Source organism: Microcebus murinus, chromosome 1 (assembly GCF_040939455.1).
Source record: "Microcebus murinus isolate Inina chromosome 1, M.murinus_Inina_mat1.0, whole genome shotgun sequence".
Classification (NCBI taxonomy): Eukaryota; Metazoa; Chordata; class Mammalia; order Primates; family Cheirogaleidae; genus Microcebus; species Microcebus murinus.
In genome coordinates this window covers 76,306,357-76,327,215 of record NC_134104.1, presented here as the reverse complement: position 1 = coordinate 76,327,215, position 20,859 = coordinate 76,306,357, and the positions used below count along the sequence as shown (strand labels likewise).

Genomic DNA, 20,859 nt, shown 5'->3' with positions numbered 1-20,859 from the left:
CAAATAGATAAAATATATAAAAAATATAAATGAGTTTAGTCATATAATTAATAGGATGAATTTACTAGATAAGCAGTACTTGGTACGTTATTGAGAATATATATTCTCATATATAGAGAGAAATAGAGAAAAGTCACATACTTAGTTATTAAAAAATGCTTAATAATACATTTCAATTTGCAGAAATCTTATGGACTACTTTCTGGGACTATCATGCAATCAAGCTAGATTCACATAAATGGTAGATCAAACTGAAACTTTTTGAAAAGTTTAAAAACAAAAACTGAACAAATGAAACCCCATGATTTCATTCAAGAAATTTCTTTAAAGAAGTTTAAATGAAATCAAAACTATACTCTGAGAGTATCTAAAGATCAACAAAATGAGAATAGTACATGGAAAAACTATGGCCTGGTCATAAGCATAAGGACTATTAATAGGTTTAAATTTGAAAAGCCCAAAACAACAACCAATCTTTCAACTCGAGACAGTGGAAAAGTTATCAAAATAAGCAAGATCTATTTAATTATATAATTAATAAAATAAAAGCATAAATCAATAACTCAGCATGCTAAAAATAAAAAATATAATTAATAAATGAAAGAGGAGATTCTTTAAAGTGATAAATGAAATAAATAAGTTCCTAGGAATTTGGACTTTGAATAAAGGGAAAAAATAAAAATATAAAGCATTGGGAATGAGAAAAGTATAACTAGATGAAAATCTAAGTGAAATGCATAATTATTTAGGAAAATTAAAATAACCACCATTACCCAATTACTCCTGTGTATTTGGGAATATGGGCGGCAGTGGGAGAGGTTGTGGTTCTCTGGAACCTTCTAGTGCCTGGAGAGTTCAGTTAGGAGGCCCTCGCTTTGGCTGCAGAGCTCAGAATGTTTTTCAGTCCAGCTTTACCTGTAATAAAGGGTACATTGTATTTTAATTCCCTCCTAGGTCAGAGTCTATTTTTCAGTGCCCTCTGAATATAGGTGGAAGAAGGTATGGGTAATTAGCATTCCAACGTATTTCAGAGTATAAACGATATGAGAATTCCCCCAAATAATTTCTTTTGGGGCTGGCATAGACTTGACACCAAAACTTATCAAGGAGAGCACCAAAAATAAAAAATACGGAGAATTCTGTTTATGAGTGTCATATTAAATCGTGTCAAAGTGACTTAAGAAAAAAAGGGAATTTATTTGTTCATGTTACCAAAATATACAGGAGTTTGTTTTTTGGCATGCTGGAAACAAGTACTTAAAGCTTCCCTTTGTGTTGCTTTCATTCTCAAGCACATTTTCAGCTGGCGGTGGCAAGCTGTCTATCAGTAGGTACAAGGTGACATTCTATCAGCTTGGTACTGCAGCATAATGAAAGCATCTCTCTACCAACAAAGCCAGCACAAGTCGCCTGAAGGGGGTCTCATTGGTCTAGCTTAGTTCTGATGCCCAACACTAAATCATTAATTGTGGCCAGAAAATCTGCTACTTCAACTGGCTGGGAGTGGATTATGCATCCCCTCCTAGATTATGAATCAGTATTAGAAAGCCTATGAATGGAAATCAGAACATTAATTATTAAGAAAGAAAAACCATGTGGGGGAAAGGCATTGGACTTAATTCAGCATTCATTTCTGGTTAGTTGATTCATTCCTCCAACAAATATTTCTTAAGCACTAACTATGTGCTAGATGTTTTTCTAGTTTGGGTATGGGAAGTGAACAAAAACAGGCAAAACTCCCTGCCTCCTGGAGATTACATATTAGTGATTAAAACTGTACAAAATAGTAAGAATGTGAACTCTCCTAAATATGGTAAAAAAAACTATGTCAGAAGCTAACATATAGACATGACCGTCCTAAGTTTTTAATTATCTTTCAGGGCACAGTTTTAATAAAGTTCCTGGAAGTACAGATATATGTACTACTATCTGAGGTTTGACTTGTTAAAAATATATTTTCCCCCTTTTGCAAGTGAAAATAACTTGACTGGATAGACTTTTTAGCCTGAGTATTCTTCCTTTAAACTCTGCAAATGTTGCTTTCTTTTCTTCTAGTATTTAATATTAATGAGGAATGATCTAAAACCAGCCTAATTTTTATTGCTTTGTAGGTAAGCCATCTCCCCCATCCTTGCCTGGACCCATGTAGGTTCCTCCCCAACCCCCACCTCAATATTTAGAAGATTTGCCAGAGTATGTGGATGTATAGAACATTATTAATTAATTTCGATTGCTCTTTATAAAACCCCTTCACACTGAAACCTCTTTAATTCTTCTTTGACTTAAGAGAGTTTTCGTTTTCTCTTCTTTCTTTTATTGATTCTCCTCAATTTGTACTTTTTCCTTAACACATTTTATTTATACCTAAATGGGATCTTCTTCATTTGTTCCCTGCATCTTTGTGTTTTTTCAATTGTCTACCACCTTTTCCCTTTTCCTTGATTTTGGGAGACGTTTTTGAACTTGCACATCCTGCTTTGGTTTTCCTTGGTATCCAGTGCCCTCTTGTTTGTTTGAATTTTGTTGGTGGTATTCTTTGTTTTCAGACAGTCTTTCCTTTATAAAACTGCATCATGCTGCTAAAATGAAATATTTATTTAATTAAACATTCTCAGACACAAATTGAATGTCCTCTCTTTTCCCTAGCAATTTTATTTAAAATAAACATGTTGCTCAGATTCCAGAAGTCTGTGCTTTCCCAATATCCAATGTTGATCCAGAATTTCTCAAGAATTATTTGTGGACCTTTTAGATTTTAGATCTAGACAAGGAGAGATTGAAAAGGGTTGGGTTTCCAGCAGTTTTTCTTTGTAGTCTGCTGCATTCCTGAAAACTGGCAAGGCTACATAGCAGGCTCAAGGCAAGGATGGTCAGGGTCTTTGAGTTCTTTGCCAGGGCTTCTTTTCTTTCCTATGTTTTTTGTGATCTGGGAGTTGGCTGGGGCAGCGGCCTTATTTGCTTGCCTGCAGGGTTCCACACCACCTGGCTCCTATGTCCTTGGACATGCTCCAGTGGACCAGTACACCCTTTATGTTGTGAAGACCAGGAAACCTAATTAAAACCTGCCTAGACAATAAAGGAAACGAGCGTGCTCAGTTAACTGAGATAAGCTGAACTTTGCAAGGGTTTTTTTCCCCATAGCCCAGTTATGTTGTCAAGGACCAAGTTTCTTTCGATTTCCCTTCTCTGCCTCTCAGATGTCAGTTCCACTCCAAGGCTGAACTTCCCTAAGGAGACAGCAGTTGCAGCAGTTCCAGAGTCCAACTCTGCACAGCACATGACCTGGCAGCACGGGGAGCCGACTGGCTCAGGCTGGAGTGCCCCGACTTTTCCTTGTCGAAGGAGAATAGATTTCACTAATTGGCTTAGACCCATCTTGGCACCCTCTCTGTGCTCCCGGCGCTGGGAAGGGGCCAATTCATTGTTCCCTGTACCACCACAAAGCTGCTACCCAGGAGAAAGGGTTAAATGGGTCGTTATCCATAATATACTCGGGTTTTTAAATTCTCCCCTGTGTGTTCTGAGTTAGAGGTAAGTTCCAGAAGTAGTAGAGACATTGCAGGGGTAGATTTATTTAGCTTTGTGAACCTATTCTGTTAACCACAGAGTTTATCAAAATAGTGTGATCTGATTTTGAGAGTGGATTTGGGAAAGCCCCATAGCTGTTATTTTGGTTTTATTTCACTTTGATGATTCTGTTAAGTCCAAACTCAATGAAGGGGAAGCAAGGAGGCTACTGGAAGCTCACAGAATAACTAAACTTTGATATTAAAATAGTGATGTTTGGATTCATTTACTCATGTAAGAAATATTTTTGAGCATCTACTACTTGTTAGGTACCATTGACCCTTGAGCAACATGGGGGTTGGGGTGCTGGCCTCCCAAAGAGTTGAAAATATGTATTTAATGTTTGACTCCCCCCCAAACTTAACTACTTAGCCTACTGTTGACTGGCAGCCTTACTGATAACATAAACAGTTGGTTAACACAAATTTTGTAAGTTATATGTATTATATTATGTATTCATACAATAAAGTGAGCTAGAGAAAAGGAAATCTTATTAATAAAATCATAAGAAAGAGAAAATATATTTACTATTCATAAAGTGGAAGTGGATCATCATAAAGGTCTTCATCCTCATTGTCTTCATGTTGAGTAGGCTGAGGAGCAGGAGGAAAAGGATGGATTGGTCTTGCTGTCTCAGGGCTGGCAGAGGCAAAAGAAATCTGCATATAAGTGGACCCATGCAGTTCAAACCTGTGTTGTTCAAAGGTCAGCTATATTTCAGTGCTGAGTGTGAGAGTACAATGTGTACAAAATAGAAAAATGTTTCTGCTCTCAAAGAGTTTAAATCATGGAAAAGATTATAATGAGGTCAATAGATTTGTAAGTGGGAAATTATTATAAAAGGAGGAGCAGCAGCTACCATGGGAGCACATGGGGTAGGCACCAGATCTAGGCTTGGGGAAGCAGAAAAAGCTTACTTATTAGAGAAAAATGTCCAAGCTAAGACTTGAGGGGTGGGTTGGAGTTGGCCAGGAGAAGAGGTGTTGAAGGAGCCTCTTGACATGGAGAGCCCATGTGGAAAGGCCCAGAGTCAAGAAGACAGCAGAACAAAGTTCCAGAATCAGACCGTCTGGTTTTGAATTCTGGGTCTTCCACTGTGTGATCATGGACAAGTTATTTCAGTTCTTTGTGCCTCCACCTGTGAAACAGGGATAAGAATGGCAGCTGCCTCCGGAAGGTGTTATGAAGATTGGGCAAGTTAATATTTGTAAAGCACTCAGAACAGTGCTTTGTTTGTTACATGAAAAATGAAATAAAACTTACAGAAAAAAATACATCTTTCCATACTGCATCGGTCCATAATGAGTAAGAAAGAATTTACTCTGAATGTCTCCTGTTCGAGATAGTCGTGTTTATTCTCTGACCTCCACAACAGTGGATCCAGCTGCCCAAACTAGACTGTCTGCTTGCTGCTTCCTTGGAATAAATCTCTAGCCTGCTCAAGAGACAGGCTAAAGCACAAGACCAGAAGGGAACAGTGAGATTGGAGAGATAGCAGTCCAGTCAGCGAGGCCACGTGAAGAGGGTCAATAAGGAATCCAGGAGAGGCCGTCACGTGTACATCTAAGACAAAAGGCAGGGCAAGGCAGTAGTCGGTGACTTGGGCAGGCAGTCAGAGAGACTAACAGTAGGGCCTGTCACAGCTTCCACACCTGTGCAAAGGCGAGACTCCATCTCTGGGAAGCCTGACTAGGGTCAGGCCAGGTCCAGATCCAAGAAAACCACAATATCAGGCAGATCATCAGAGGAGTAACTCATTCTTTCTTTACTCATTGAAATTATTATTTTAATAATAAAAAATTATTAAAGTACTTAACTTGTGGTAGACAACATATTCAATACTGAAAGTATTAATAATAATACGTTGTCTCTACATTTATTTATTTATTTATTCCCACAGCACAGGGCTGGTTCTTGGTTTAATGTCTCTACCTTTAAAAGATTTAAATTAGTTAGAGAGACAGACATCAGATGATGTGATGCCTTGATAAAAATATGCACAGGACACTAAGTTAAAAACCCAAAAGTTCTGACCTTACCAACTTCAGTTGCACGGATGAGGAGAGAGGTGAGGAAGGCAGGCAGGAAACAGGGTTAAAAAGGTCTGCACTGAGGAGGAATTCAGTTATTTCTATAAGATCAATGCAAGATGACTTCTAGGTTGGCCCATCCAAGCCACTCCATAATACAACTCTGTTTCTAGAACTTGGGTTAGAGGTTGTGGGTTGGCAATGTACAAGGACAGATCATACAACGAAGGTATGAGTAGTGTCTGAATGAAAGAGGAAAAAATGCAGAGTGTCCAGAAAATAGAAACAAACCTCAAAATTACCACTGTGGAGAGTATTATTCAGCAATAAAAAGGCATGAAGTAATCACTCATGCTATGACATGGATGAACCTTGAAAACATTATGCCAAGTGAAAGAAGCCCATTACAAAAGACCATGTATTATACTGTGTAATTTCATTTATATGAAATGTCCATAAAAGGCAAACCTATAGAGACAGAAAGTATACTGGTAATTGCCTAGAGATGGGGAATTGGGAGAAAATTGGGAGGGACCGCTAATGGGTATGGGGTTTCTTTTCGGGTATTGAAAATCTGGGGTATGTAGCTCTGACTTGGGTGGTGCAAAGGCAATATGTGTAACCAAAGTGTTTGTGCCCCTGTAATATTCTGAATTAAAAAAATTTAAAATATTGAAAAAATATACATATATATATATATAAAAGAAAGTATTCTAAAATTGATTGTGGTAATGGCTGTACCCCTCTGTGAATATACTAAAAACCATTGAATTATGTACTTTAAATGGATGGAAAGTATTGTATGTAAATTTTATTTCGATAAAGCTCTTACAAATATTAAAAATAATAAGTACAAAATGGTTCATTAGTGGAATAGAGAAAAGTTGAGTACAGATAGAACTTGAAACCTATAGGATGTAGGGGGAAGTAAGACATTAGCCTAAAGTAGTAGATCTCAATGAGGTTTAATTTTGCTCTCCAGGGAATATTTGGCAATGCCTGGAGACATTTTTAGTTAACACAATGGGAGTGCTGATGTTACCGGCATCTAGAGGGTAGAGGGCAGCAAAGCTGTTAAACATCCTATAGTGCACAGGGCAACCTCCTACCACAAAGAATTATTCAGCCCTAAGTACCAGTAGTGCTGAGGCTGAGAAACCCTGGTCTAAAGAGATAAGCAAAGGTCAGGTCATGAAGCATTCTGGGGTCAAATTGAGGAGTTTGGCTTTCCTCTTAGGAGGTATTCAGCAAAGGCCTGGCATGATAAAATTCTCCACTGGTTACCCAAAGAGATCACTTTGTGTGAAGCTTAGAAAATGTCTTAGAGTCAGGGAGGACAGAGATAATGGTGACTCAGGCAGGGTGGTAGCAGAGGGAACGAAGGGATTTGAGAGATATTAACTTAGGAGGAGGAATTGGCCCAGTATGGTGACTTGTTTGATGCAGTGTTCAGGAACATGGAGAAAGGGGCAGTTTGGCATGCTGGCTTCCAGCTGCACTAGTAGGTAATGGCTGCGAGGTCATTGGCTGGAACAGGGAACAAAGGTGAAGGAGCTGGCTTGGAGAAGAAAATGACAAATGGAATTTTGGACACTTTGAAGATCCTATGAAAATCAAAGTGGAGCCATCTAGGGTAACTGAGGATAAGGTCAGAAAACTGAAAAGATAGGGCCTGTATGTTGGCATCAGGGTATATGCTGCAATCATATGTGGGACTGCATGGGACAGCCCAGGAAGAATGTGGCATGAGACAAGAAGGCAGTGCTTGGAGGAACACTAAACTCATAGGACAAAAAACTTCCAAAGGACATTTAGAAAGTGGCCAGCAACTTGAGGAAAAAAGCAAAACCAAACCAAACCAGGCCTGTGTGGTATCATAGAAGTCAAAGAAAGATGGTTTCAAAGAGACCACAGCATGCAATTCATAGTATACAATATGAACATGGAGAATTACCCAGTGGATTCAGCAATAAGGAATTTGGGGGTGACTGTAGTGAGATGAATTTCAGTGGTGTGTGGAGGACAGAGGTCAGCGGGGATGTCTCGAGGGGTGAGTGGCAAGTGAGGAAGGAAATCAGTGAGCGGAGGCACCTCATCTGAGAAGTGTGGCTGTGACGGGGGAAGAGGGACTGAGGTAGCTGGAAGGGGACTTGGGGTCAAGGTTGGGGCTTTTTGAGTCAAGAAAGACTTACTTCAACATGTTTAAATGCTGAGCAGAAGGGCCCAGTAAAAAAACATGTAGATATATAGAATATGGAAAATTAAAATGTCAGGGTTTGGGGAAAGGACTGACGTCATTGTTTAAATTAGGTTGAAGGATGCTGTACTTTTAAAGCAGGAGGCAAGGATGAAAGCCTGGGGACAGACCAAAGAAAGTTTGTAGGTTTGGCATACATTTGAGAAATTCTCGTTTGAGGATTTTACCTTTCTCTGTGAAGGAGGTGAGGTCATCTTCTGAGAGTGAAAGAGCAGAGTTAGAATTTTGTGGATAGTGGACACAGGTTGAAATAGCTATAGCAAAGCAGGAGAAAAGGAAGCAGAGAGATTTATGGACAATATGGAAGGCTCTATTGAGGCAGGTGAACATAAGTGGGCAATGGTGTCACTGTGTGTGTGTGTGTGTGTGTGTGTTTTCCTAACAGCACTCAGCAGGCTACTTATATACCTGAATAAAGAAGAAAGTAGATTAATCCTAGGTTGAGATTTTTACCATCAGAAGGAGGTAAAGGCACTGATAGATGGAGAGGTCAGGGACTGGCAAGGTCTAACAATACGCTTGGTTGACATAGCAGAATTAGAGAGCTGGAGGTAGTTAGACAGAGAGATGACCTAGAACATGACAAGGTCCAGTCTGTGGCCATGGGACTGACTTGAAAGAATACAGGTGAAGGGCATTGAAAATGAATGGAGTCAGGAGTAGAAGATGGATTTTCTTTATCAAAACTGACTTATCTTGGCCAGGCGCAGTGGCTCACGCCTGTAATCCTAGCACTCTGGGAGGCCGAGGCGGGAGGATTGCTCAAGGTCAGGAGTTCAAAACCAGCCTGAGCAAGACCCCGTCTCTACTAAAAATAGAAAGAAATCAATTGGCCAACTAAAAAAAATATATATATATAGAAAAAATTAGCCAGGCATGGTGGCACATGCCTGTAGTCCCAGCTACTCGGGCAGCTGAGGCAGGAGGATCACTTGAGCTCAGGAGTCTGAGGTTGCAGTGAGCTATGATGAAGACACTGCACTCTAGCCTGGGGTGACAAAGTGAAAAAAAAAATCCCTGGGCTACCACTAGGGAGAGGGAATTGGTGGATGGGATAACCCGCACCATCTTGTGTGGCTTGGAATGTTCTGCTCAGTCATCCCTGTGTTAAGTGAGCTGCCCTCCTTGAGGTTTCTCCTGCATATAGCTCAGCCCTTTGGAGTTATCAGGAATAAAATGCTTCCTGTTGCACATGGAAGGTCTTTTTTTGTTATTTTCAAGCAGCCATCATTCTAGAGAATCTTCCTTCCTCATGGAGACTAATCCTACCTACTTTACACCTTTCCTTCTTCGCAGGCACTGACTTATACACACTGTCCTCCTCCTCTTCCAGCATCACCTCCACTCCCCAGCTTTCTCTGGGGGAAAGTAAGCCGTACCAGGAGGTAGTCTCTTGACCTCAGTGACACAGGAGGACATCACTCCACTCCACTTTTGTGACAACCTATCACAGCACCAGCATGAGATAGAGGAAGACCTCCTACATTACCTAATGTAGAGCCAGAGGCCTGATCTACCCTCAGAATGCCAGAACTGGAAATGAATTTGGAGGCCACTTAGTCCACTGCTTTATTACACAGTAAAGAAAGCCAAGGCAGGTAGGTGAAGGACCTCACCTGGGTTATGGCAATCGGTTAGTGGCACAGCCTAAATTCATATTCAGGTCCTTGTAGCCCTTATCTGGTCCTCTTTATGTTTACCAAATTCCTTGGGAAAATATTGCATTTTCTTCTCTCCATATATCTGTGCCAGAATAATTTTCAGCTCAGTTTCACATATTCATCCTCTGAATATTCATTTCCCAAACCTCAGGAGCTTAGCAGGAACAAAAAGTGGATCCAAAAATTAATTTGTTATTGGGTGACATGGATTATAACGAATACAAAGTAGGAGAAAATACACGCAAAAAGTAAAACCTCGGCACGTTTACAGCCTTATGACATCCATCAAGCTGTGACCAAAATCGAATAAGACAGAGCATTATAAATCCCAGGGCTGTGAGGGAAGAGCAAGGAGAGAAAACAGTGCAGTGGTCCTACCGCCACAAGCAACACGCACCACCTGTGATCTCCAGCCAGCGGACTTTGGAGTGTGTCATGCACACAGTGGGTTTTGTTCTGAAGCAGTGGCCCTCACCGATCTCTTTCTCCATTCTTGATATATGTGATGGATACCCAGTAATTAATGTGCACAGGGCCAGCCTAGCTTTTCCTTATGAACCAGGGTTATAATGTATCTGGATTTTTAAAAGTGAAAATGAAAAAATAAAAACTATCTGTTTGGAGAGCTGGCAGGGAGAGAGAGAGAGACAGAATTGACCTCTTTGCCCCCAACAACAACAGAAAACCTAATCCACGATCCTGTGGCTGAGAATGGAAGAGTGCCCCACAGAGAGGTACACAGAACAGGCTGTGAAATGATCTGTCAGAATGAACTTGGGAGAAATCAATAATTTCTGTGGAAGACTCTAGGTCAAATTCTGGAACTACTCCAGCACGAATCTTGTGAATTTTCCTGGGGAGGGAGAGGGACAAGTCTGAGTCTTTGCAGGGCATCTGCATTGAGGCAAAAAAACCAGAAGTCCTTTAATATACTCACCAAAACACCCCTGTGTGAACCTGCTTGTTTTCTGCTTGTTTCCTGAGGTATTGGCTGCCCCTTGCACAGGCTCGCAATTCTCACTGACATCAGGAGGGTTGCAGGGGGTCACTGAGGCCCAGGCTGTGTTTTCGTGCCCAGACTCAGTCTGCAGAGGTAAACAGTCAAGTCGCTGCCTATTGGCGTTGCGGGGGTTGGTGGCATGGCCTCTCCTCAGCTTTGCATTGTAATGGCCCTAAATGATGTCTGTGTTGCTCTCTCCTCTCTTGCTTTCAATGTGCTCTGCCGTTAATTAAATTCATACTTTATGACTGGGGCTGTCTCCTGGACTCTGTCCATCGGAGAGCAAGCCGTTTTCTGGTGCCAGGTCAGTTCAGCCATAATGACTAGACGCAGGAAGGCTGACCTTGCCTTCTGGATTTCACCACGGAAGAAAGCACATGACCTTGCTTCCCATCCTGCCTCTGCCACTCATAATGTTAGACCTTGGCAAGTCACTCACACTTCCTGAGCTTCAGATTTTTTATTTATAGTGATTTTCATCCAGGAGTATATTTCAGCATCATTCTTGGAGCTTTTTAAAAATCCAAGACCCCACTTTAGACATGTGAAATCAATTTCCAGAGGTGGGCGTGGACCCCTGTATCTTGTAAAGCTCCATTAGATGTATCCATTCTGAAACTGTCCTTGGTAAGATCGTTAGCCATTGAGTTATTACAGAGACCATATAAGTACGGGGTGAAGCTGCATTCTAAGAGATAAAGTGCTCCACATTTTAGTCATTCATCTTATCTTTTGGTTTTTTCCTCTTCAACACACAGGCACTTTCTAGATTTTGGGTTTAATTATCTTGTTTTCCATATTTAGGCCCTTATCTCTTCCTCAATCTTTGATGTTCTGTTCTATCCAAATGCTATTACTTCAAGCCTCTTCATAATCTTTCTTTCCTGAAATAATACCATCTGATATTTTGTCATTATGGTCCATAAGTATATTATATTGGTATACATATCATTAACTCTATTTACAGACAAGGACATTAAGGGTCAAAGATGTTAAGCCACTCAGTAAGCGTTGGAGGTGGAATTTATACCCTTGTCTTCTAATTTTAAGTCCATTACTTTCCTCATTGACTTATTCAGGGATAGTATATGAATTTTTGCTTATAATTCAAATGTTAACTATGACAAAGCCGACAAGTAAAGAATGAGATTTAGAGGACCTTTAAAATCTCTTCCATAGTTTGGTGGCTTAATGATTCTTGCAGTATGTTTAGAAATTATGACGACTGATTGAATTCTTTATTTCTCCCCCAGATATTATGAGCTGAGTAGAGAATTAGTCTGAACTGGGTGGGATCTGGCTCCTCACCCAGAGAAAAGCACACGCGTGGCCCTGCCTCCTTGAGCTTATGCCAGGCTCTCCTCTCCTGTCACTGCAAGCGTGGTGGGCTTTGTCCTCATTGCCATGCAGAAAGGAAGTCACATGTGGGAGAAAGTGGGGTGGTTCCCACCTCATCACTGAGGCTAAAGAGGGCTGGCATTGGGTATTTTCCTTCTCTCAGGTTGGTTAGGCTTTGGTGAACTCAAGGGTTGTGCTCTGTTGAAACCTCCCTTGAGGACAGACAGTGTTAGGGAGAACACATGGATCTGGTATTTTTAAAAAATGGTTATTTTTCTCCTCCCCTACTGGAAACACAAGATTTTTTCCATCTTCATGGTGACAACCTATTGGGGCTTCTGGAGGTAACACTCATGAAAGGAACCCATCCCCTTAAATCTGAGCCCCCTGCAGCTTCTAATTCTCACGCTTATTCTCACTGAGCTTCCAGTAGTCACCAATTACAGTTTAAAGTGTTCCTACCCTACCAGTAAGTAGTTCCAGCTTTGGGCTTCTGTTCCTGGGCTTTGTCTCTGGTAAGCTGTGATTCTCGGTATCCACCCATCTGTCTCTCCAGTTTTCAGGGCGGCAGTTTTCCCTGTGACCTCAGTTCTCTGAAGGATTTAAGAAAATATATTGATTTTCAGTTTGTTCAGCTTTTCTCTTGTTATGAGGGTGGGAGTGATGACTTTCAAGTATTTACAATAGTGCCGTAAACTGACTATTTTGTACATGAGAAGAAAATGAATTGTTCTTTGTCTCAGTTGAGGTTCTTTTAACCCCTTCAGTACGAGTGTCGACTATAGTCGATAGCCACAGTTGAATGTGCACAGCTGAGCATCGACTTTAGTGTTAATAACAAAACTTCTACAACAGTACTCCGAATTGAGGCAACACAACCCTTGTGCTACATCAGAAAATCTCATGCGTTTTAGAGAAAGACATTTTCCAGCACCTTACAATAGTGATAAAACAAAAAGGAAAAATCCATTAAGAAGATGTATTGTATGCTCAAAAAATAATAAAAGGCGCAGTACTAGATACTATTGTAAACAATGTAATGTTGGCCTATGTGTAGCCCCATGCTTCGAAATTTATCATACCAAAGAATAAAATTTATTGTAATATTCAAAAACTTGCCTTATTTCTCTATAATATGAATGAAATAAAACTATAATTTTGAATCGACTTTTCTAATTTTTCATTTATCAAAATAAAATTGTGAACATTTAAAAATAACGTAATGAAAACATATATGTATACGTTACCTATTCTGATTTACATTACAAGTAAAGCTGCCTGTAAAGTAAAACACGCTTTCAGTGCTTTAAAGCTTTCCTCACCACACAAGAGCAAAATGGATTCGTTGTCAATGCGCAGCACAGACTACCCTGCGGACTATGAGTGCCAGCTGTGGGCAAGGTTTCCAGGCCGGTGAGTGCGGTACCAAAGTGGTTAAAAGCAGAGCCCAAGACAAGAACTTTGTGTAAGTAGTTAATTTGAGAAGTAATCCCTGGGGACAGGAGAGCGGGTTTGGTAAAGTGAGTCAGGACAGTAGGAAAGCTCATTAAAGGCTATAGTTTTGAGCTACTTGTCTCCCGACACTGGCTTAGTGTGGTTAAAGATCCTGCTTCTCTAGGGCGCATGTTCACCACAGCCTTGGGACAGAGCACGGTAATTCTGCCTCTGGTTGTCAGATCACCTGTGCTGAAAAAGAGGAAGTGGCTGTCAAGAATGGGCGTCAGTGGCTTTGACTAGCTGAGCAGCTCTGTGCTGGTCACCTTTCTTCTCTGGGACTCAGGTTCCTTCAAGCTTGTGGAAGTTCTCTCTGCCAAAAAATATCCAAATGGTTGTCTATCGAGACAAACCCCAACATCCCAGCAATGGACCGTGAGAGGCCTGAGGCCACGCTGGTTTTCATAGACATTGGGAAACAATCTGTCCCCTCCTTGAAAACTTGTAAATTTTTGCTTTAGTTCTTTTGATTTTACACATTTCTTCTGGTTCTTTCTCAGAGGTTTCTTTTAGTATGAGCTTTGCTCTTTTGAATCGTTTTGGAACTGAAGGCTAACTTGATTAAGCCAGTCAAACTCAACCTGCCTTGCTTGCTTTTAATCTCTTACTTTTTTAGTTGTTTTAAAACTCCTGCTAGTAAGTTACTAGCCAAACAATACAGAAGTAAACTCCTATTAGCTTCTTTATTGATAACATCTCTGACTGCGAGGCACTATAGTAATAGGTGCTTATAGTTATTTTTCAGGAACTAGGGGGCAACTTTTGTCCAGTTCAGGCCAGTTGAGACTACCGACCCTTCAAATGGGCCTATGTGGGTGCCTAAAGAGTGACATTTTGATGTTAGAGGGTCAAACACTCCACCCTCCGATCATCCTAACAATGCCATTTTCCACATAAGGGTCCTCTGAGGAGACATGCAGCTTGATTACACCTGCACAGAAATCCTGATTATCTCATTTTCCCTACCAGCCAATCACTTTCTCCATACTTTAGACCATCCCACTTTCTATCCCAACCCCTATTTTTGGGGAGGTGGATTTGAGATTCATTCTTCTGTCTCCTCACATGGCAGCTTTGTGAATAAAATCTTTTTTTTTTTTTTCTTTTGCAAAATCCATCGCCATAGTTATTGGCTTATTGCATGTGGGCAGAATAAACCTGGTCACTATCAGTTTTCTTGGCAGACTTAGCCCATGGGCCTGAACAGCAGATGGCTCCAGATGTCATCCTATAACTGAGGTCAAGCTCGTGCCACTCGCTGCAGGACAGCCAATAAGTCAAGAGGCAAGGTGTTGGGGCAAGGGAAGCCAGCACACCGAGAAGACGGTAAACTAATATTTCAAAGAATCATCTTAAATTAGTATGAACTTTAGGCTCCTGTTTGTGTTAAAGGAAGGTGAAAGGGGGTTTGGTTGCAAGAGGTAACTGAGGACCAGAGACTTCTGGGCATCAGTGAGGGTCTGAGGAGGTTGTAAAACTTCTTTGCTCTTGGTCAGTTAACTATGGAGGGCGAAGGTCAGAATGCTCCTAAAGACCTTTATTATAGTGTTGATACTTGTGTGTATACTTTTTGTATCTCCCCAGAGTTAGCTTTGGAAAAGGGATGATTATCTCCTTTCTTCTAGCCTATGTGCAGAGATAAGCAGAAGCTTTTAACCTAAAGGATATTACCGTAGTGGGTCAAAAGCAAAATGGAGCTAGTTATGTTAAACTTCCCTTTCACTATTATAATACTTTGTTTTACTCCTTGTTATACTTTTTATCGGATAGTCAGCCATCAAGAGGTTGGATGTGTGCTCTGGGGGAAGAGCTGGCCTGGCCAGCCAAGTTCCATAGACAGGGCCTCCATCTTCTTTTTCACCCAATATCCATAAATCCTTACCACTCATGTCTAGCCTCCTTTCTTTCCAAGCCTAAAATGTCCTCAAGAAGAACACATTTAGTTGTGTTAAGCTTTGTGCTAGCCCTATTTGCAATGAGTCATGTGACATTCCAAAAGAGGAGGCATACCTAAGATTACAAAAACTAAATTTAAGCCTTGGTTAAACCAAATCTATCTTGGCTTCAGTTCCTGCAACCTGTAAAGTAAGGGAGTTGGACTATTGTAGGACTGGCAAAAGTGTTATTTCATCTACCACTCGGTTGGGAGTGGCTGCCTAGAACACTGTGACGGAGGGACTCTGAAGTTCCACCCCAACCCTTAGAGAAAGTTGTGAGCATTGGTTGGGAATGTCTGTCTTGGGCAAGAGCAGGGCCATTCTAGGATTAGACGATCTATTCATTCCAGCTCTGAGCTGTCAAAAATCTAAATTTTTCTATGCCCTTCTTTTTTAGCATTGATCTGTGCTTTTTTTCGCTTTGGAGATTCTACCTAGTTTCCAGCTATCTCTCAGCAATTTTTTAACCAATCTATGATCAGGCCTCAACAGTTGATGAAAGCCTGAAGGTTACCATTATCACACTCTGTGATTTGGATAAGCATTTTCTCTCACTGGGTCTCAATGAGATGGGAAAAGGATCACAAGATAATATCTAAGTCCCTTCCAACTCCCAAGTTCCACAATTCCATGATCCTGGAGTTACCATGCCTCGGTACAAAAAACAAAAATAGTTTAAATGGATTGTGTAGTTGCAAAAGGGACCACATTTTTCTTCTTTTCTTGTCTTTCTTTTTCTGTTCCTTCTTGGTGGTGGGAAGGTAGTGGGCTTCCTCCCGGCCCTCAAATCTCAAAGCATAGCTGTGATATTATAAAACATATATTTGGTCTTTGACCCTGTTTCCTGGATTACGACTCCTAAAATTCTTAGAATCTCCACAGTCATCTTTCTTTCGTGTGCTAATGGCTGGGTGAAGGCTGGCAGCCTCTAGGTAGCCTTAGTATGGGGCTGGTCCCTGGAAAGATCAAGCCATGATTAAAGAGTTGGGCCTTTAAGCCTCATCTGACAATGTCCGGGTGACACTGGGGGAGACAGGCTGAAGGTTGAGTTGATCACTAATGGCCCATGGTTTAATAAATCATGCTTACAGAATGAAACCTCCATAAAAGTCCCACAAGACAGGGTTCAGAGAGCTTCCAGATAGCTGAAAGCTATGCTGATCCTGTCTTAGACACAGAAGCTATAGTGGGGCTTCCAAAGACATAAGCGTCCTTTCTTGTCCTATTTCCCTTATGTGAATTGAAACCCTGGGGCCAAAGCTTACTTTCTAGAATCCCAAACTCTTTGTCTTAAATTGTCTTTAAAGGTCATTTAGTCCAAATTCCTCACCCCAGAACAGGAATTCTCTCTGAAAGACAGCTCTCATACCCGAGTGTATATGTATACTGACCTTCCAGCTAATTTACACAGTGAATGGCAGAGTTAAATAATCCCTTCATGCAGCCGTTCTCCTATCGCAGGACCTAGGAAATCTCCCTGCACAAAACCGCTAGTTCAAGGTCTCAAGATGGCTCCAGCGTGCTAGCCTGGAACCTGAAATACCATTCTCAGCTTCTTCTCAAGCAGTGGGGTGAGTGGAGACTTTGCAGGTTTTGCATCCACACAGAGTGAGATTCACACGTCTCACCTCTACTGCTTACTCTAGTTGGGTGGCTTTGGGCAAGGCACCTCAGCTGTCTGTGCAGTTCACCTGCAAAATACCAGGAATAAACCTCCTTTAGGGGACTGGGGTGAAGAATCATCAAGTGCATGAAATGAATGTTGAACGCCCTCACCTCCCACGTCTCCACCAGGGCGTGAGCACCTGTGGCCGTAGGAACTGTTCCTTGGACACAAGATACTCCTTTGTCCCAGTGCTGCATATAAAAATGAGAGGAAAAGGAAATAAAAGTTATTTTACACGTCACCCCAGAATCTAGAACAGAGCTCTGTACTCAGACATTTCTCTCAGCAAGGCCTGTTAATAAACTAACAAAATTTTGCTGCTCTCTGTCTTCCGAACAAAGATTTGTTCTGTGTATCCAAACAGCTTGAAATGAAGGCTAAAAAACAGCTCATGTCCAGACACAGAAACTGAAACTTAACTTAACAGAGAAACTGAAGCTGTACTGAACCCGGAAACTGAAACTGTGTTTCTCTAGCTGGGAATCCAGCAACACTGAAAGGTACTCACTGAACAATGATTCAGCCTCAGAAGCAGAGAATGGGTTTGGATATCGGGACGTGGGAGCAGATATTTCAAGAACTGATCCAGGAGGTGAAACCCTGGGCCAAGTGGACCCTGAAGTTGGACGGGGACCTTCAGCTGGACTGCCTAGCCCCAGGGTGGAAGCAGCACCAGCAGAGAGCCTTTGGCTGGTGAGTGTGGCCTCTCCCCTTCTGAGCAGAGGCGCTCAGCTTAGCATTATTGATTCTTTTGAGAGCTTGTTGAAAAGAATAAATGTCATCAGGCTCCCTGTCCTTTTGTGGTTACAGTGTCTAAATGATGAGACTCCAAGCCTCCCTCTTGTTTAACTATAGGAAGTTTCTTCTTTTACTAGGTTTCCCTCCCTAAATGTATCTGGAAAACCCTGAAGAATTTCTCCATGTTCCAGAAATCTGCGCTTCTATTGTCTTGCCATCTCATTTGTTCCAGACTACCTCTAGAATCTCCTGCAGTCTCCCAATCAGTGCTGACAGGCTTCCCCAGGCTGTGGCAGCTCTCCAAGCCCTGGCCCTGTTCAATCCAAGCCTGGGATGGGTCCTTCCTTTAATGCTATAAGAATTGGCTAAGATCAAGCAGTCACTCTGAACATTACTTTGCTGAAGGCCGGGGGATACTAGGAGAGAATGATGCTGTACAAACTAAATTGAAAACCTACTTCCCGAAGTTCCCAAGTAACCCCTCCCTTATTGCCTCTCTCCCTCTTTAAGCCCCAGGAAGCCTCCAGGTTGCAGGAACCAGCTTCCTTGCCCATATTAGGTGGGTGAGAACTCCTGACCTGGATAATCAAGTCCCCTGTCTTTATACGGCACACAGGGCCTTCAATCTACTCTTCATCTAACCTATTACCCTGCTTGCCTGCCTGCCCCTATCCCACCTCAGGCATGCCCTGCTATCTAATAGGCCATTCTTTGCAGACTAGTAGCCATGCCATTAATTTTCAGACTTCCATACCCTTTCTTATAGTGCTCTACCTGTTTGGTAGGCCCTTTCCTCATTTTCTACCTACTTATCCAAGGACCACTCAAGTGCCACCTCCTCTTAAAAAGCATTTTGTGGTCCTCCTAGGCAGAGTAAATGTTCCTTCTATATTCTCATAAGATAATGGGATAATCTTACCTCATCAGGATAAGATAAAAAACCTATATAATATGCATATATGTATATATAATTATATATAAATATGTATTATATTTTAAAATAATACATCTATAAATAATATATATTTCTACATTACACATTGTATAAAATACAGTATATATTTATTTTTGGCTGCAGAATCCATTGCTTAAATAAAGCCTCCTAAGGCTCTGCAGAACAGTTTTCAAGCCACGTGCCAGACCCCATATAGCAGTCATTTTGTTCTGCCTTTTGATCCAGTGAGCTGTGTTTCTGTCCATATCAGCCAGAGCTCTTTGAGGGACTTGTGATGCATTTTTTCATTTTGGCACACCCCCCACCGCAAACAGGAAGGTGTTTCTTCTGTTCAGATGAATTAATTTGATAGTCATGGTGAGATAGGAAAAGCAACCTACCAATATACTTTTGGAAAATATCAGCTTTTGAAAAGCATTTTGTATTTTATAAGTGTTTTCATATATATTGTCTCATTTGGTGCTGACAAAAAAAACCCTTGAATATTATTTTATGGATGTGAAAACTGAAGCTTACAGAAGGCAAATGCCTTACCCAGGGCCCCCCTGATGTAAACTATGGACTTGGATCTTCTGGTCAAGTATTAGAGCTCCAGGTCCTAGTCTGTTTCTCTAGGTGCAGAACTAGACATGTTGCTCATTTGAGGTAATGTGATATAGTAGGTAAATAAGGTTGGTTTCATATGCCTGAGATTAGAAACATACCTCTATCACCTACCCTGTGTGTCCTTGTTACGACTCAGTTTTCTTATCTGGATGTTGGGTTCAACAATGCTTACTTCATAGGAATGCTTTAAAAGTGAAATGGGATAACATTGTAAAGCACCAATTACAGTGCCTGCCTCGTGACAGGTACTTTACCGAAGTTTTCTGTGACCATAATGAGGAACACATTTCTCTGGCAGAGGGCAGAAATTATTTCCCCTCTGAGACATCTAAAGATGTTTTACTAGCAAAAAGGTAGACTTGGGGACCACATATGAGTAGAAGCTCAGTGGGTCACAGGAAAAAATTTTATCTGAAACATGATCTCCTCTGTTCCTGTTTGTCCATGGCTGGGACAATCCAAATCACGTGAACTCTGAATTAAAATGGGTCTTAGAGATGATGCAGGACTGTTTTCCCTCAGGTTAACAATCAATCAGCTGAGGACACAATGGGCATTTTCCCTCTGACTGCAGGTTCCATTGTTCCTTATGCTGCCGAAGTTGGGCTTCAGCCCGAGTGCAGATTCTATGCCACACATACTGGGAACGCCGGATGGACCAGGGCCAGGTGGTCATGCGACCTTTTGCTCAGAGGTGCCAGAAGTGTACCTGGTCCCAATATGAGATGCCTGAATTCTCCCCAGAGAGCACCACGAGGATTCTGAACAACCTGGTGCAGCATATTCTGACGAGGTACTACCAGGATGGAACCAGGAAGCCTCCAAATACATCAGTGATCCCAGAGGTGACTTTGGAAGGGTCCCACGACACGGCCAACTGCGAGGCATGTGCTCTGGGCTTCTGCTTAGAGGGCTTGCAAAGCCACAGGACAGAGCCACTCCCATCCCCACCCTCCTACCTGAAGATTGGGACATCCTTTCTTGGAAATAGTATTGTGTGCATCCCAAAACAAGCCATGAAACAGTCAGCTCAGGCAAAGGAAGCTAAGGCGAGTGGCTCTAAGGGGTCAGTGCCCAGCCGTGCCTGGGATCCATTAACCATCTGTCTCTTTTGTCTCCTAGTTGTTGCTCTTGTACTTACAGGCTTTAAAAAAGAATCATAAACATAGGCTTGCCTTCTTCTCTCCTCTGGTCTGAAGTCCATGACAATCAATGAACTGGCAGCCATTTTAATATGATAGAGAATTTACTTTGAGACCAAGCAGGGTCAAGTTTATAGAATAAACACTAGTTTCCTAGATATTCTCTGAAAATAGTCTAAAACATGACCAAGGACATACTGGACCAAATAATAAATATGTGTTGAATCACTGAAAGATCTTCATTCATTTATTCACTTATTCACATTCATTAGTATCAATAAATACAGAGATCATATCTTGACAAGAATAGTGGGTAGTGAGCACTATCGGAAAGTGTGGTAGGCAGAATAATGGTCCCCTCCCCCAAATATGCATGCCCTAACTCCAGAAGTTATAAATATGTTACTTTATGTGGCAGAATGGACCTTTGTAGATGTGATTAATTTAAGGATCTTGACATAGGTAGAT

General features: G+C 41.4%; 1 protein-coding gene across 1 annotated transcript; it reads left to right on the top strand.

Moving 5' to 3' along the window:
- The first annotated feature begins 17,396 nt into the window (after window positions 1–17,396).
- On the top strand, window positions 17,397–20,637 carry RTP4 (receptor transporter protein 4). The gene is made up of 2 exons (XM_012789625.3): window positions 17,397–17,643; window positions 19,824–20,637. Exons 1-2 carry the CDS (start codon window positions 17,465–17,467, stop codon window positions 20,410–20,412), a joined length of 768 nt encoding a protein of 255 aa, XP_012645079.2. The 5' UTR covers window positions 17,397–17,464; the 3' UTR covers window positions 20,413–20,637.
- Window positions 20,638–20,859: the final 222 nt, after the last annotated feature.